Source organism: Suillus fuscotomentosus (assembly GCF_016647785.1).
Source record: "Suillus fuscotomentosus strain FC203 chromosome Unknown F5891scaffold_155, whole genome shotgun sequence".
Classification (NCBI taxonomy): Eukaryota; Fungi; Basidiomycota; class Agaricomycetes; order Boletales; family Suillaceae; genus Suillus; species Suillus fuscotomentosus.
In genome coordinates, this window is record NW_024539667.1 from 36,420 (window position 1) to 52,634 (window position 16,215).

Here is a 16,215-nt window from a genome sequence, read left to right on the forward strand (position 1 = left end):
CGGAGTTTGAATTTTAGCAGGTGCCGGTTGTGCCGGGTGTCGTTGTACATCCAGACATTGTACAGACGCTATACTGTTTTGCTACATCTCTATGTTATGACATGAGTTTCAACATTGGTTCTGTATTGCCAATGTCCCTACCAGCTTTGAATGCTCTTTTCAGAAAACCTTCCAACAGACTTTACAAACACTTTCAATGATACAGATCCAGCAAGTACTCGAAGCTTTCGCGCACCTTGATTTTGTCTCGAAAGGCACCATTATTTCAACTCAAGGCTCTCGTATCTTTGCTTGCAGGAAGACATGTGGTTCTTCGAGCTACAACGGGCTCCAGAAAGACACTCTGCATGATTTTCATCAGTAAACCGGTGAGTTCTTGCCGGGGATTATGCTGATTATGGTGCTTTTACATGGTCATATATTGCTTTATATCACTTTATATTACAATGTGACGAAAACCTTTCCTATATATTACAATATATAACGATATATGACGATATCTTCTTCTCACAGGTTCTCTGATGACTTACCATTGCTTCTCTCCCCTGACATAATATGGAGCAAATGGTATCATTTAAAGTATCCTATTTCAATTTTAGTGATGCAGCGCAAACGCAAGAAAGATGCGGTACTCTATGCAGTGCGTGAACGAAAGTTTCTGAGTGATTGATAGTCGACAGTAACTATGTAGTACTATTACTTCAACCGGCACGACCAGCACCTGCTAAATTGAAACTCTGTGCTTCGCCTGCCAAATCTCTCCGAGATCAACCAGCCTGGCTATGCCACTCGACTTGTCCGTGGTTATATAAGCCAGGCTGGTCCTGAGCCTACTCCCCGATGTTGAAATATCCACCTGCAGAGACAACCCATCGACTGTTCCTTGATACCCTCACAGCATATACTTCCTGCTCACAAACATCCTGTGCATCTTCAATCTCCTTATCTGCTTCTAAGTCCCATTGATGAGTGGTCTTATCGCCTGGCCCGCTGATCATTCGCTTCCCATCCGGAAAGTAGGATATGGATGGAGTAGCATTTTTGTGACCCTCTAAGGTCAACACGGGTGTCAAAGTCGATTTCTTTGCTGCCACAGTGGGCTGTGGCAATTTGGAAGTTATGTTCTATTTCTCCGCCAGCGAGGTTCAGCATATGCGGGAATTTTTTTATCTGAAAGTATTTGAAGGACCGTCGGTGAGGCTCTCTCGTATCCTGAAGCTTGATGTTAATAGTGATTTTGAAGGAGATACCCAACCACTGGCAGCTGGTAGGTACACTTTACCTGCCAAAACTGATCATCAGTTTGACAGCGCTGACAGCTCAGGCTGTTCTGAAACTTCTGATGTTACCTAGAGGCTAGAAAATTGGAGGAAGAGCGAGGGATATAGAATGTGCCTGCATCTCGAACCATATTCAGGTACTTCCTAACAAGCCCCTTCGGCATGGTGCCTGTGCATTACATAGTGCTGCCGTGGTCCGGTTTGGTCCGGTTCAGAGGGCCCAGGACAAGAACCGAGAACCGGACCACAGAGAACCGTTCTCTGTGGTCCGGTTCGGTTTTTTTATGGTCCGAACCTGAACCCAACCCAAAAATTTCAGTACAGTAGCTAGTCCAATAACATAGCTTTTATTAACAAATGCAAAGACTATTACATGGGTGATGTGATAATATAACACGTTGATGGAAATTCGATGATCCTTCATAGGCGGCAGCATCGAAGTGCACATAGTTCATCACATTCTCGTCAATCCTCTTTGCAATATCTCAAATGGAGCAGCTTGTATGTTCGAAGTGTCCAAGAATGCAAGCATGTCAATCTTCGCTGCAGGATTCTCCAAAAGGCGGAAAGCCACATAATGAGAGCCGTATTGATGAAGACTGACCGATTCGCAAGGACACACTCTGACATTTTCAAGTAAGGCGTAAGAAATGGTCGAGAGATGAATGATACTACTCACCGACGGCCAAAACCAAAAGTGAAAAACCAGAGATCATTGCGCACATGACCTGCATCGTCAATCCAACGTTGAGGATTAAACCTGTGTGGTTCGGGGAAGACTTCAGGATTGTTTGCGATAGCCCTGAAGCACAAGCATCAAATGCAAAGGTGAGAGGACGAAAATGATTGTGTACTGACCAATGGTTGCCAATAACAGTCGCACCTGCAGGAATGAGGTAGTTCTTCCAAATGATGTCCTTAATTGTGTGATGCGCAAAGCCTGTAGTGCAAGGTGGTCATTCAACATCGCGTCATCACAACTCAAATAAAATGTACCTCCAAAATCAGTCAGTAGACAAATAAAGAAAAGAGATAACCTATATGTATGAGTGGCAGCAGCGATCATCATAATTGTGATTGCGGACGTAGCCTACAACAGTTGTCGAGTGAAGACGCGATGCAATGTAAGAACTTACCGCAGACAGCAAGTCATGTAAGAGATTGATTAATTAGTACTTACCTTTGAAAAGGCTAAAGGTAGCCTGATTAACCAATACTGTAGTGTTTCGACCTTAGGTTCGTCACAACGTCGCTAGCCTGACAAACTGAACCTATTTTTTGTGACAGACACAAAAAATGGGTGGACGAACCTAAGTTTGTGACATTATGTTCGTATGCAATTTTTGTAGAAAATATGACCTATAACCTATACTAATGCTGCTCGTATGCATTGTATTGCTTGTTAGCAAGACGCCTCCGCTTTCCTCTCCCAAAGACCTCAGGTTCTCCAGCGACAACAACTTCTTCGAACATGTCAGCAGCTGTATCAATGCGAAGCGAACCATTTGCATCAGTGATGTACCCGTCAGGTACACGATCCTTGCCTGATGCAATGAACTCTAGCAGGAGCGACAATGGGGCCTCGTCACCAGGCTGTTCATCAACATTGGCAACATGGTCTTCATCCAAATTGGTGTCGGCATCACCTTCTGCACCATCATCAGCTTGATGAGGGCTGATATTGAGAGATCGGGAAGAGGGATGAAAGATGCGAAGTAAGGGGGTGGTGTCAACAGGTGATGGTGATCCTGCAAGACAGGCGGAAATCTGAGAACTAGATCACTATGAGGAAACATGATGAGTAACAGTGAAAAACCAAATTGCAGGAAACATACCTGGCAGTAATGTTTATATTATTCAAAGCGGCCTAGGCAGATCTGAAGTCACAACAGAAGTGCAACTCCCAGAGCACTAAGCGAGGACATTGATGGCAAGCATTGACGACTCACAGAAGTGCAACTCCTAGAGTACTAAGCGAGGACATTGATGGCCGAACTTGCGACTCGGAGGTCCTTGATGCATAACTTTGGAGCCTCGGACGAACCTAAATTAGGTTCGTCGCACGTCGCAAAGGTCGACGAACATGTCACAAACCCGTTACGTAATGCAGTGCATATATTCCCACGAACCTAAGGTCGAAACGCTACAGTAGTGCGAATCCCGAAGACAACAGTCTGACGTGGAGACCGAAGTTGTTGTCACAGTCGAAGTCGAAGTCGATATTGGTTTGGAATGGTTCGGCCTTGCCGAACCAGAACGGGACCGTTCGGGAAGACCTAGAACCGAGAACCATTTTCCGGTCCGGTTCTGGCTGGTGTGAGAACCGTGGACCGAACCGTGGAGAACCGGACCAAAAGTCCGGTTCGAACCATGGTTCTGGACCGGACCGCGGCAGCACTAGCATTACAGCATTTATTTTTATTCGCTTTCTGATTTCCAACAAATCTACTTACCTTTCGGTTCCCTGCCACAGCCATCTCCGTTGTCGCTGCCGCATCACCGAGCTTACTGTGCAGTTGGAAAGGAATCAGAAGTTCAGAGTCAGAATTGGCAGGTACGACACATCTCATTTTATGGCTCCATGAGCGATCCATGGAAAGACGCTTTCACAAAGTTCAGGGAAGCTGAACTATCTTCGTGCGATCTCCTACATCGCGATCCATCGTCCTGTCAATGCTCGTTGTAGTTCATTGAAGTGTTCTATAGCAATCCAGACCGCAAAACACGATGCGGAGGACCCTTTATACAATGGTGAGTGTCCAAGTGACAACATTCAGAAGTGGAACGCTGCTTCCCCCAATAGAAAAAGTACACTGAAAAGTACTAGAAAGGATGAACTTCAAAGGCAATTACGACCACTAGGAAGATTACAACAAGAAAGACGAGGATCTGTTTTGATTGCTGATACGTTGCATATAGCCGAGTGATAATGATTACTTGCAGGACATTTCAGTCAAGTCAATATTTGCAATATTGCTGAGGTACTACTGCATGTAACTAAGTACTTAAGTACCGCTTAGCGTGAACCGTTAGCACAATGAAATTCGACCATGTTTGCACTCTAGAAATGGTAGCACCTGGATCGTTTTATTTACACAGCTACTGGTGACCATGGAAGAACCCGAAGGTGCACTTACAGCTGTTGCAGCCATTACATTGAATTAATGAATGGGTCGAAGATCTCACTCACCTACTCACTACGTTTGTTAAAGAGACTGAAGCAAGACTTGGATGTCACCCAACAAACACTTGCAAGTGAAGATAAGTACATAGAATGCGGTCGATGAAGGGGGTGGCTGTGCAACTGCCGAGCTTGTCATTGACCATAATCTGATCGATATCGATCATGGGCAACGAGAAGAAGAATACAAGTAAAGCAGCTGCGAAGGCGGCCAAAAAGCAGAAAGCGGAAGCCAAGATTTCTAAGAAAGAAAAGAAGAAGATCAAAAAGACGACCGATGCACCTCCGGAGGATGAAGATTTAGAGGCCATCCTCGACAAGGTGATTTTTATCGCATGCATCTGAGATCGAGCTGACCTAACGATGCCTGCTAGTAGATGAACCGCGAATGGGAAGATGCCCATAAGGTCACTGAGGAACTAGTCGAGGGCCCACCTTCTCGGCGCGCGAACGCGACTCTGACGCCTTGCCCAAGCGGAAACTACTTGTGGTGCATCGGAGGTGAATTCTTTAGTGATGACGGCAAAGCCTACTTTTACAACGACGTCTACCGCTACAACCCTGACAAGGATGAGTGGCGCAAGTTCGTGAGCCCTACGTGCCCTGGGCCTCGCAGTGCACATGCCGTGGTGACTTCGGCAGCTGGAGGAGGAAAGCTATTCTTGTTCGGCGGCGAGTTTAGCTCATTGTATCAGAACACGTTCCATCACTACAGGGATTTTTGGAGCTTTGATATCAGCACTCATTCGTGGGATCGCTTGGATACTAAGATCAGGCCCAGCGCGAGATCAGGACATCGGTGCGTAAGGAATACTTTTGTGCCCCCTTTAGTTCTCAGCGTGGTACAGGATGGCAATGTGGAAGCACTACATCGTTCTATTTGGCGGTTTTTATGACCCAGGGCATCGCAGTATGTCTCCAGCATGTGATCCCGCTTGTTCGTTTTGCACTGATATATATGAAATATCAAGCCCAGTATCTAAATGATACCTGGGTATTTGATACTCAAGAGTATAAATGGCGACAAATCGAATTCAAGGATATGGATCGGAAACCGTCGTGCGTTGTTCCCTGTCATTCATTCCTGTGAATTGTACCTAGTTATACATCGGTTACTACGCAGCGCAAGAAGCGGGTTCTCATTTCTTTCTACGCCAGAAGGCATTGTTTTACATGGTATGTATGCAACTTGGTTATCAGATGCCACTTCCCTATTATTCATGCAGGAGGCTATTGTAAAGAATACATCAAGGGTAAACGTCCTATTGGCGTAATGCTCGACGATACCTGGTTTCTCCGGTAGGATTTTGCATCTCCTGCTCCCTGTCCAAATTAAACTCGCACACAGCATGTCCCTCGAAACTTCCCAATCTCCATCATCGTCCACAGTCTCCTCGGATCCACTTAGTTTGAAATGGGAAAGGCGAAAGAAACCATCCTTCGCGCCGCATATCCGGAGTGGCTGCACAATGGCGCTGTGGTCGGTCAAGGGTATGGGCGTCCTGTTTGGCGGCGTGACAGATGACGACAGGGATGAAGAGAGCCTCGAGAGCGTATTTTGGAATGATCTGTAAGTCATCGGAAGGAGCCTGAGTCACCGTGCGGAATGTTCTTGCATGGTTTCATACAGTGTCATCTCGTGAGGCACTATCTTGGCTTGTGGTTGTATTGATGGTGGAACCGCAGACTAACCGAATCTTGCATAGCTACGGATACCAACTTGTTGGCAATGGGCGTTGGCAATCAATGACACTCAAGAAGTTGAAAAAAGCAGGGAAAGGTGGAAAGCGAAAGGCTGCAGCTGTTCAGCAAGGAGAATCGGACGAAGATGACGATGGAATCAAGACTCAAGAGGTCAAGAACACCAAGGTCAATTTTCATTCATGTGGATGGTGTCGGATATTGAGATGAGACTAGCAGGACCTTGATGTTGATCCTGATGACCCAATTCTAACGACCCCAATACCACGGTACAACGCTATGCTAACTGTGCTTAGGAATACGCTGTACATGTACGTGGATCTTTGCTATGACCATTGTGTACTGCCCGAATCATTCTACCCCTATCAGCTATGGTGGTATCTTTGAGCGTGGGTCAAGGGAATACACACTCGATGATTTCTACTCGATCCAGCTCGACAAGCTCGAAAGATACACGTGTCTCAAGCACAGCGGCATCGTTATTCCAGCGGAGGGCGACGAGAGCAGCAGCGATGAGGATGACGATGGTGTAGAGAGCGACGAGGATGGTGATAGTGATAATGAGACCCGGGTAGAGGAAGATGATGAGGGGCTCAACCTTAAAAAGCTCGATGATAGTCACGATGACGAAGAAGCTGATGAACCCGTAGATGTACGAGTGAGTGCACACATTATTTTATTGTGTGGTACAATGAAAATTGATGAAACTTCAAGCACGAGGTACGTGCGCAAGCGACGGCATTCATGGGTGTATCCAGAGACACGGCGCGCTCTGCGGAGGATGTGATTAGCACACCAGAACCGGGAGAGACACTAGCTCTGTTTTATGCTCGAAGTCGTAAGCTTCACTTTATCCCAGTCTTGTTTCAGTCCTGATCATCATGAAGGTGAATACTGGACCCAGAAAGCACACGGAGTGAGCGATAATCGGGGCAAACAACTCAGGAGGGATGGTTTTAGTTTTGCAGAAGAACGATATGGTACGTCTGGTCGCGGTTGGTCAGCATTGATTATGAGTGCATTCATTTTGTTACCCCGTTAGCGGAGTACAAACCTATCCTCGAAGAAGTAGAGAAGATCCTGGCCGAGGCCGGCCTCGATGAGGACGAGATGAGAGCAGGTGCTGCTCAGACTGGCGGAGGCGGAGGCATCGCGTCAAGTCGGAACCGTCGGTGAATGGTTGAATACTACAAATATATTTGAGAGGTGTAAAAAAGTCATTGAATAGCGATATGGTCAGCACAAGGAGGCCCGCACTCACCTAGTGACATATACTTATTTATGACGGACGCTAAGTTAGAAATTTAATCCAAATGAGCCTCACCTCACACGGCGTACTATTCTACAACAATTTCTTGAGGCTGTCATCGTCTGCTCAGTAATCTTTTTCTTTGTTTCACTCCTAGGAATTGACTGTAAGGCATGTAGATGAGCTTCGGCCATTGAGGATCATATATCACAGGACCCCCTTGACTCTTACGTGGCAAATCGCGAAGCCGTTATTGAAAACAGGGTTCTAAGCTGCCACATCACAAATAGCTTCTTGAATCGCAAGATTCAAACATATTCCGCGCGTGACACTTGAACTGCTGTGCAAATGCGCAACAAAAATTCCATAGGTTGACTTGACGAAATACCTAGATACAATGACCAACCTTGTCGATGAGCTGTTTGGCAACAGCCTCGGATGAGTCGGATCCAAACAACTGTTAAGCAAATGGAGACTCTCGTGGAGGAGAGCCTGTTGAACAACTATCAAGAATTTAATCTTCATCTGGTTAGTTCATCCCGTTAATCAGTATGGAGCTGGCAAGAATGTTCCTTGTACATACTTCAAGTTCCATCATCAGACATCACATACATCCCTATCATATCAGTTGCACAATTCGGGGTCAAAAGGAATTTACGATGTTGAGTGGGCAATCTTCAAGGTCAACTTATAACGATACCGGATCTCCGATCGAAGAATGCCAGTCGACGATCGTCACGAACGCTGCATCCTTGTATCAACTTGACTCTGAGAGAACACTACTTTGACTTACTATACGACGGGAGTTTCAACGTTTGGGCTGTCATTTACTCAAAGCGAATCTAGAGACAGTGGCCAAATGTAACAAAGATAGACCAGCCCATAGAATTTCGATCGAACCAGGGCACTGGCCTGATTCCTTTTCGGACAACTGTAGCCTGTGAGAGGATACAAAATGTTGGTGCACCATGCTCCCGAGTTAACCGGTCGCGGTAAGGGTTATCTTCAAGCTTCATTAGTGCGCAGCTAAGTACGCAAAGTTTTTCTTTGCATAACCCTGTCCGATCGACTCCGACCCGACGTCAGGAAGTCCTCCCCATAAGTCTAAATACCTATCACATACTCACCTCTAATTAGTACACCGAAGCAACCATACTTCTCGTTACGCAACGATGTCAACGTACGCCAAGTTGACGCGGCGATAGGGAGGCGAATAAACCAGTCGGAAGTCCGGTATCGTACCACGGAAATCTGATTTGAACGTCCCACTCATCGATGCATGCCCGGTCGTTCGTTCAAAAACAAACTCAGCCTCGGTAGCTTCAATCGGATACACCAGCGGACTGCCTCCGTGAAATCATTCGGCATCCCTCTCATTCCTTACAAAAACTCCCTTCCTTCCGACCTCGATATCTTCTCTGTTTCTGGGAACGAACCTGAGTTTGACGACGATTCCGACTGTGGTCCATTTGACGATTCGAATATTTTTGAAATCATCGATATGCACGGCTCTCAGGACTCGACGTCATCGACGTTGCCTGCACCTGTCGTCCAGAACCGGTTATCGCAATGTTCAATAGCGAAGAACAGACGCGATGATGAAAATGATGCTTCGGCTATGGTGAGGTTGAAAAAACATTTGTTGACGGAAGTCGATGGAGATCAGTCCACGGCGCCTTTGTCTATGTATTGTTTCATGACTGGCTTCATGTGCGTGAACTGTGCTCTTGATTTACCTCGCAACTCACTGATCTTTTTTTTCAGCGATTCGGTTACATTCTCTGCTATATTTGTCTGGTGCGCTTTCCAAACGGGAAACAGTTTACAAGTACGAGTACCTCCGCGGTTGCAGAGGATCTTTCCCACTGACATTTGTGCGATAGCTGGCCCTTGCCCTTGCTCGCCTATTCAGCGGGCAGCACGATCATTCGTTCCATATAGCAGACCGTCAAGCGCTGTGCTCTGTGCTCACGTTCATTTTCGGCGCATTTATCGGCCGTATCGGCGATAAGTTGGGCTGCAAGACACGGTTATGGCTGGCCCTCGGCACATTCATTCAAACCCTCTTTACGATGGCCGCCGCTATTGCGATATGGCAGAGCCATCAGGGTAGCGTTGCTGATGCGCGCGCCAACCCCGCATGGACCAACGTGTCGTCCTTCGTGTGCGTTGGCTTCTTGAGCGCGAGCATGGGCTTGCAGGGCATTATGGGGAAGCGTGTCAATACGCAGTTCACCACTACAGGTATGTTTCAAGCATGTTTCTATTTATTTCCTAACCTTTCATTTCTCCGCAGTTGTGCTCACGACAACTTGGTGTGAGCTCATGGCTGACCCTAAACTTTTTGACATCCGACGGATGGTCATTTCGCGCGATCACAAGATCATAGCTATTGGCAGCCTGTTTTTTGGAGGCTTCATTGGCCGTCTATTGATCGACAGTATCGGTTCAGCTGCTACGCTGGGCATCGGCACAGGTATCCGTTTGATTGTCAGCGTATGGTGGCTGTTCGTCCCGGAGAGGCAGGCTGGGAAGTAAATATGCGTATGAAGTGCTCATATGCGTGTTTATATCCATGTACATATCTTCATTTCCGACGACTAGGAGACGAGATGCTACGTGTGTTGACGGGTAGGGGACGAGAGGATGATGTGAGCTGAGATGTTTTTTTTTGTTCAATTATACCAGTAGTTTGTTGCACTTTTAGTGTAGTATTGCCTAGAGTTTTTTTTTCGTTTTCAGATACTGTAGGCATCACGATTTTGCATGCGCAGTGGCTTTGTCGAACACAAGCGTAGCCCATTCTCCAGTTTTCTCACGGCTTTCTAGTTTTATCCACAAACTTGAATCATGATTGAGTCTCTCCATTGAATGACTTACCTTGAAGTTTGCTCCCATTACTGTTTTCTTGTCAGTGCGTGAACACTCTTTTAACTCTGCTTTCCTCGCACGCTGTTTAGGCGAAGATCGAGCGGAGTCCTCTGAGAGTGTCTGGTCATCGTCATACTCAAATTTCTCTCACTACAGACTCTTGTCACCTCGTCGACCCTCGAGCTCTGAACTTTGCTGATGACGTCTTGCTCTGTTCAAGCTGCTGCCGCAACTCATCATATATGCATCATATTTCGCCATCCAGTTTTGCATATGGTGCTACATGATTGACGTATTCAAACCCTAGCCTCTTTCTCTATACATGGAAGCTCCACATATTGGAGTCGGCTGTCAGGCGATACCACATTCAAGTGCATGCTGTACGTGATATGCCTGTGACAGCTATCTGTCCTAGACTCGGAATGGTAAGAGAATGCCAAGTGATTCGTACTAATGAGTATTAGTCGAGGACTTGGTGCGCAAGCATACTACTTGTCCGAGGTCCCAAATTCGAAACATGTATGTATGTATCTCGCTTGTCACAACGGCTAAATTTGGCTGTCGGCTAGATGCAACGACGTGTTGCTGCGTGCCGAATCTATGCTCTACCGCATTACTACCACCAGGAGCGCCTTCCCTGCAGGGTCTAGGCGCGGCAGAGGGCGGATTCCGACCTCGGCAGCGCCAAAATCCGAGTCGCAAGAATGCTAGACTGATCATTGTTGAGTCTATTCATAGTAGGTTGAGTAACAAGCGCCCTGATATGACGGCAAACTTGGTATCTCAAAACCGTCTATTTGGTTAGTACTCGTTGACACGTTTAAAATTGGTACTCACGACATAGTTGTACATGCAACGGGGGAGTCGTATTCAAGCCTCTTGTTCAACATACTAAGCTATCCTGGCGACAAGCGTCAATCATTACATTGAGTCATTCTCATAACAAATTTGATAGAAGTCCGTTACGGAACTTCATCGATAGATGGATAAATTTGATACAAATGATAATCTTTACACCCATCGAAGCTTACCTGACAGCAGCAGGCACACTAAGTCTCCTGAAAGCATGATCAGCTTCGGCTTTTCGCTTTGGGCCTCTGTCAGGGACTATCGATGATATTTGATGGCTACGCCATTCGACTTGTTTGTAGTACAGGGCGTACTCGAACCTACTTGGCCGTTAAGATAGGAGCCCGGTCAGCGCATGACTCGGATATGAACTGATATGGATCCGAAATACTTGATTCTCTAAATGAGATTATATCGGCTTTCCAAGCATGAGGCAAGATAAGAAGCGAACGATACGGTGAGTGATGTCGAACGTGACATACGTGATCAAGAAGGATCAAGGATATACTTCATGTGAATACAGTTGCGATGAAATTTGGAAGAGTTTGCATGTGTAGACTAGAAGACCAGTAAGTCACTGTATGGCATGGCCTGCAGCATGCATGAGATGTCACCTACCTGCCTCCAATGCAAGATAGCACTGGGCTTTAACGCGGATGTAGTTGTCGTTATAGGAGAAACTTCGTAGAAATACGTCATTGGTATATGTATAAACAAGAAGAACGCACATGCGGAGTTTGTGTAGCGGGTGAGATCGGAAGTCCAGTCAGTAACCACTGTCAGCTGAGGGGTCTCGTGTTCCTGTCCCTTGCAATGACGAATGGAAGAATGTTAGCTTAATTATATTGACATATAAAAACTTGAAGGTAAGCACAGCAAGCCTGTACGTGAGTTGGAATGAGGCTTAACTCGTGACATGCATGGTATTACATGCTGGTGGACATGAGGATAGAAACGCAGACTGTGTAACTCGACTTGGCCGGTTGTCTCCTACAAATGGGGCCAACAGTGGGGGATCTCCGGGAATGTGTGGCCCAAAAAAGGCAGGTGTCCAAGGATGCACGCTGGTAGCATCATGCTCACTGCCTTCTGGTGCCTCGACCCAGCCGTGTAGGCTGAGGTGCCACGCATCTTGTGGTGCTACCAACGTCATTCTACATGTGTTATATGTTTTACGCTCTCCATAGAATGCAGAATCACGTAGAGTATGGGGAGGATTCACCTCCGGAGGTTTGGGTACTGATGTGTAAATCCACGCACTGACGTTGGCAATTACTTTCACATTTCTGGCGTAGAAGGGAACTGTTATGCTTGGCACTTCAATCCGATGCGATGCGCTTTGATCGCACTCAAGCGCTCATATCTGCAAATCGGTCTTCGACTCATCCAACATCTCGACCTCTTTCCTGTACACAGAATACCTACAGCCCATACAGCTCAACTCCGCTATTAGACACAGAAAACCCTGCCGTCGCTGCGTCGGCCAGTGCATAAACTGCTATATCATATGGTACAGTCTAGTCGTCGTCGAGGAACCTTCTCGTAAGCGTCTTATTCTAGCCCCGCCAATTCATTCTAATTTTTCGACTAGTACAAAACCTTCCTCCAGGCTCTTTTCTCGCGACGAAGGACACGGACACGTTTTATCTCTCTTTCTTGGTTGACCTTCTCCAAAATCATCAACAATTACTACTCTGAGCTCCAGCTATCCAACTATTTATATACATGAATATCTAGATATGGTTCTTGATCCAACGTCTTGCAACTCTGTGCCATTCCTCGTCGAACCAGCACCCCCAGGCTCGACGACGACGAACCCAGTTTTGCCCTCCATCAGTAATTTATTCAGTGGCACGCCCATTAATGCCGGCCCGTTGCCCCCGATACCATCGACGTCCCAGTGCTCGAATATATTGAGCAGTACTGGCTCCCAGCCGACGAACGACGTGCCCGAGAGCTCTCCGTTTATGACACCACCAACATTAACAACATCTAGTGTGATGGCCTCTCAGGTGCGCACGATATTTCACTGTCTGTGTTCGATCAATGACATTGGCTCCACACCTTCTTCGCTTCCATCACGGGCATCATTCACGTTGCGTCTCTTGTAACCATTAATCCATTCACCACTCTCTTCAACATATATTCTCGTTTTATCTCGTGTTCATTATTGTCTTTTCATCATCAACATTATACTTCCATTCCGAACTTATCATTCTTGATGGCCGTTGTCTATTCACTTTTCTCTCGTCACTTCAGGCAAACGTCTATCCATCGGATGCTGGAAATGGTTATTTGCAACAGACCTTCACTCCATCTCCACCCATCAGCATTGAATCTCAGCCGTTGTCCAGTCCAGTGTCATCCAGTTTGAGGTAGGTCCTACCGAAATTATCCGGGGCAAGTTCATACAATTTCGCACCCAGTTCTTCGTCGTCTATTGCAAATTCCGGGACAACGGGCGCGAGTACTTGGTCAAGTTCAAGTACGCCCTTGTGGTCTTCTTTGACGACAAGTTCTGATAATTTGTCCTCTGGTTCATCTCTGATATCAACACAAACGCTCTCCCCATTATCGTCTACACCCACCATGACATCTGATGTATCCTTAACATCTACCGCACCCGGTTTTACTTCATCTTTCACCATCACACCCATTCCTCTTCCTTCAACTTCGCTGTCTTCAGTAACGACAACATCTACCTCCGCAGTGGTTTCAACTTCCGCCCCCCAAAGCTCTTTGTCGTCAGCAGGTCCGTCTTCGTCATCACACACAGCCCTCGCATCTAGCTCTTCTCCGGTGTCCAGTACGATCACTCCATTTCCTACCACGCTGATTATCTCTACTACCGATGTCGGTCAATACAGCACGTGGACTGATACTCCTTGGACATCGACGCTGGTTTTGACGTCCGTCCTGTCAGGTTATCCCGTCACCACTTGGACGACGACAACGAGCGGGGTGCTCAGTACCGCAGCTTCAGATACCAATGGGAACAGGTGGGTTCTTTTCCTTTGTGGCGTTGTTATGAGGTCACCTGCTATAACTGTGCTAATGGGGATCTCGCAGGCTCTCTCGTTCCCCTGGTTCTATTGCTGGCCTTTTCCTCGGGGTCCTCGGAGCTATTGCTTTCGCTGTTCTCTGGCTTTTCTGTGCTCGTCGTCGACAGCGCAAGCTGTCATCTCGTGATGCGAGCGCTATTCCTCCATGGGCGCCTGGCGGCCCACTTGAAGCCGAAGTAGACATGGAGGAGCGTTATGGTGGAATTATCGCAGCTCTCAATGAGGGCATGGGTGCGGGAAGGAATGTTCGAATTGAAGGGGACACGAGTGGAGAAGTGTCGGGAGAACTGGTAACTGGGCGCGCTTCGTCCCCTAATCTGCCTCCATATTCACTTGGAGAGGATGACGACGGTCCGCATGTCTTCCCATTATCTCCGCCTCCATCTGCATACTCCGCTCCCCCGCCACCGTCCGCGTATGTCCCGCATACCGCTAATAGTTCCCGAAGAAGAAGTTCGCCTGGGCCCGATGCTTCCGCATGGTTTGGGGGGTATAGTGTTGCTCCTGCTCCTTCGGCTGCATCGCATTACTCCCATTCTTCCACCCACTTCCTTACCAGAACCGAAACCGGAACTAGGACGAGGACTGGAAGCGAGGAGCCGCTCTTGACGAGAGCCGGAAGCAGATCTTCTTATCTAGATTCTGGCAACAAAGTCAGGCTAGGGTCAGCATTTGGTTCGCCTGAAGGAAGCATGAATGGTCATAACCTTTCACCTACGTCACAGTCCTCTGGCATGCTGAGTGCGACCGCTTCATTCGACGTTCTGCGGAGTATTTCGTCTCAGGGTGCACTGCGGAGCACGTCTTCGCATGGGTATGGGCGTGGGTTTGGGAGTACCTCGTCCGGTGCCGACTCACATCAGGGACCTGCGCTAGGGCTTGCGATTAGTGCAGCTCCAACTAGTTACCAGAACAGGCGTGTTACGATATGGAAGAAGGGGAAGCGAGAAAGCACTGGAAGCAGCACTACTGCATCCGCGTCTTTATCCGGCTCTGTGGACGAGAGACCTGCTGGCGTACGAGCTTTCCTTGGTCGTCTCAGACGGGGCAATACCCCGAGCCCAAAAGCAGGTTCTTCAAGAGAATTACCTAAAGACATAGAGAGCGAGGGAGCTGCTGAGAAGATAAATGCTTACGGCCCAGATATCTTCTCAGCCTTTGTCTCCCCTGCCACTCCCGAACCTGCATCCCTGTCAACATCCCCGCGATTTGTGCTTTCTAACCCCGACCCATGGCTTTCCTCGCCGTATGTTCATGCCGACGTGGCGGAACATGAGGATGGCTTGCAGCCACCCTCGTGGCCATGGCTTAGTGTGCCGTCAACCTCCTCTCCTGTGTCCGCCGACGAGTCACGCCTTACTACGGCTGACGGACTTCTTGATCCTCGCCTGCGTGACTCTTGCGAAGGAAGGAGCAACTCAAGTTTACGGGATTTTGAAGATTACTCCCGGCCAATTGGAGGTGTAAGCATCACTTTGTTTTAGCCTCGTGCTTTCCTGTCCGCATAGCTTACGATTCATCGTGTAGCTCATCAATAACCGACTGCATAGTACCACAACATTTGGCACTATTGATACCCATGAATTCGACAATGGAACAAGCGTACAAAATCGAGCGGACGACCAGCAAGAGGACGCTTATGCGACAATGACTCAGACACCCCGTGCAAGCTGGATCATAGATGGTGGCGCGGATGTCCACGCGCATGACGAACGAATCTGAATTTTTACCATGGCTTGGATACGACTTTTTAACACCTCTTTCTTTGCCGAGATGTTTATGAAATGACAGGGCGCCTTCGCTTTGCCAAGATACGTGCGGTATGGGTTCTGATTGACATTCCTCTGTGTTTTACTCATGAGACGAACGTGCCTATAGACACGCAATGCACAATAAAATATGACGCAGAGCACTCACCTCACACCTGTACATGCCGTACAATCCTTCACATATTATGCTCATATATACCTTACGGGCCTGCTCGCGTCCCGTTGTACCATATAATGACGACAAGACAAACGA

General features: G+C 47.5%; 5 protein-coding genes across 5 annotated transcripts; 3 read left to right on the top strand and 2 right to left on the bottom strand.

Annotated features, from left to right (window-relative positions):
* Positions 1 to 1,734: 1,734 nt before the first annotated feature.
* On the bottom strand, positions 1,735 to 3,264 carry F5891DRAFT_987324 (uncharacterized protein; the record flags this gene model as incomplete). The annotated part of the gene is made up of 6 exons (XM_041377890.1): positions 1,735 to 1,879; positions 1,960 to 2,082; positions 2,139 to 2,220; positions 2,461 to 2,482; positions 2,718 to 3,054; positions 3,230 to 3,264. 6 exons carry the CDS (start codon positions 3,262 to 3,264, stop codon positions 1,735 to 1,737), a joined length of 744 nt encoding a protein of 247 aa, XP_041217520.1.
* Positions 3,265 to 4,570: 1,306 nt separating this feature from the next.
* On the top strand, positions 4,571 to 7,340 carry F5891DRAFT_1073286 (galactose oxidase; the record flags this gene model as incomplete). Its single annotated transcript, XM_041363328.1, has 13 exons — positions 4,571 to 4,782; positions 4,839 to 5,260; positions 5,310 to 5,371; positions 5,433 to 5,520; positions 5,585 to 5,637; positions 5,688 to 5,760; positions 5,810 to 6,031; positions 6,168 to 6,330; positions 6,382 to 6,473; positions 6,532 to 6,820; positions 6,877 to 7,000; positions 7,050 to 7,142; positions 7,205 to 7,340. Exons 1-13 carry the CDS (start codon positions 4,627 to 4,629, stop codon positions 7,336 to 7,338), a joined length of 1,971 nt encoding a protein of 656 aa, XP_041217521.1. The 5' UTR covers positions 4,571 to 4,626.
* A 1,056-nt stretch (positions 7,341 to 8,396) lies between these two features.
* On the top strand, positions 8,397 to 10,275 carry F5891DRAFT_1073292 (uncharacterized protein). The gene is made up of 4 exons (XM_041363329.1): positions 8,397 to 9,121; positions 9,176 to 9,239; positions 9,295 to 9,655; positions 9,708 to 10,275. Exons 1-4 carry the CDS (start codon positions 8,691 to 8,693, stop codon positions 9,947 to 9,949), a joined length of 1,098 nt encoding a protein of 365 aa, XP_041217522.1. The 5' UTR covers positions 8,397 to 8,690; the 3' UTR covers positions 9,950 to 10,275.
* A 375-nt stretch (positions 10,276 to 10,650) lies between these two features.
* Positions 10,651 to 11,174, bottom strand: F5891DRAFT_138719 (uncharacterized protein). The gene is made up of 2 exons (XM_041370627.1): positions 11,120 to 11,174; positions 10,651 to 11,064 (listed from the first exon to the last, which is right to left on the bottom strand). The coding sequence occupies exon 2, from the start codon at positions 11,000 to 11,002 to the stop codon at positions 10,733 to 10,735; it is 270 nt and encodes an 89-aa protein (XP_041217523.1). The 5' UTR covers positions 11,003 to 11,064; positions 11,120 to 11,174; the 3' UTR covers positions 10,651 to 10,732.
* Positions 11,175 to 14,147: 2,973 nt separating this feature from the next.
* F5891DRAFT_138661 (uncharacterized protein) lies at positions 14,148 to 16,085 on the top strand. The gene is made up of 3 exons (XM_041370626.1): positions 14,148 to 15,656; positions 15,721 to 16,013; positions 16,072 to 16,085. Exons 1-2 carry the CDS (start codon positions 14,376 to 14,378, stop codon positions 15,913 to 15,915), a joined length of 1,476 nt encoding a protein of 491 aa, XP_041217524.1. The 5' UTR covers positions 14,148 to 14,375; the 3' UTR covers positions 15,916 to 16,013; positions 16,072 to 16,085.
* The last annotated feature ends 130 nt before the right edge of the window (positions 16,086 to 16,215 follow it).

Excerpts from the sequence above, each read along its gene's own strand:
- F5891DRAFT_1073292 (XM_041363329.1), top strand. The coding sequence starts at position 8,691 with ATGCCCGGTCGTTCGTTCAAAAACAAACTCAGCCTCGGTAGCTTCAAT. Across the intron at positions 9,122-9,175 it reads TGTTTCATGACTGGCTTCAT|CGATTCGGTTACATTCTCTG; the intron begins GTGCGTGAACTG and ends CTTTTTTTTCAG. Across the intron at positions 9,240-9,294 it reads AAACGGGAAACAGTTTACAA|CTGGCCCTTGCCCTTGCTCG; the intron begins GTACGAGTACCT and ends TTTGTGCGATAG.
- F5891DRAFT_138719 (XM_041370627.1), bottom strand. The coding sequence starts at position 11,002 with ATGATCAGTCTAGCATTCTTGCGACTCGGATTTTGGCGCTGCCGAGGT.
- F5891DRAFT_138661 (XM_041370626.1), top strand. The coding sequence starts at position 14,376 with ATGGAGGAGCGTTATGGTGGAATTATCGCAGCTCTCAATGAGGGCATG. Across the intron at positions 15,657-15,720 it reads ACTCCCGGCCAATTGGAGGT|CTCATCAATAACCGACTGCA; the intron begins GTAAGCATCACT and ends TTCATCGTGTAG.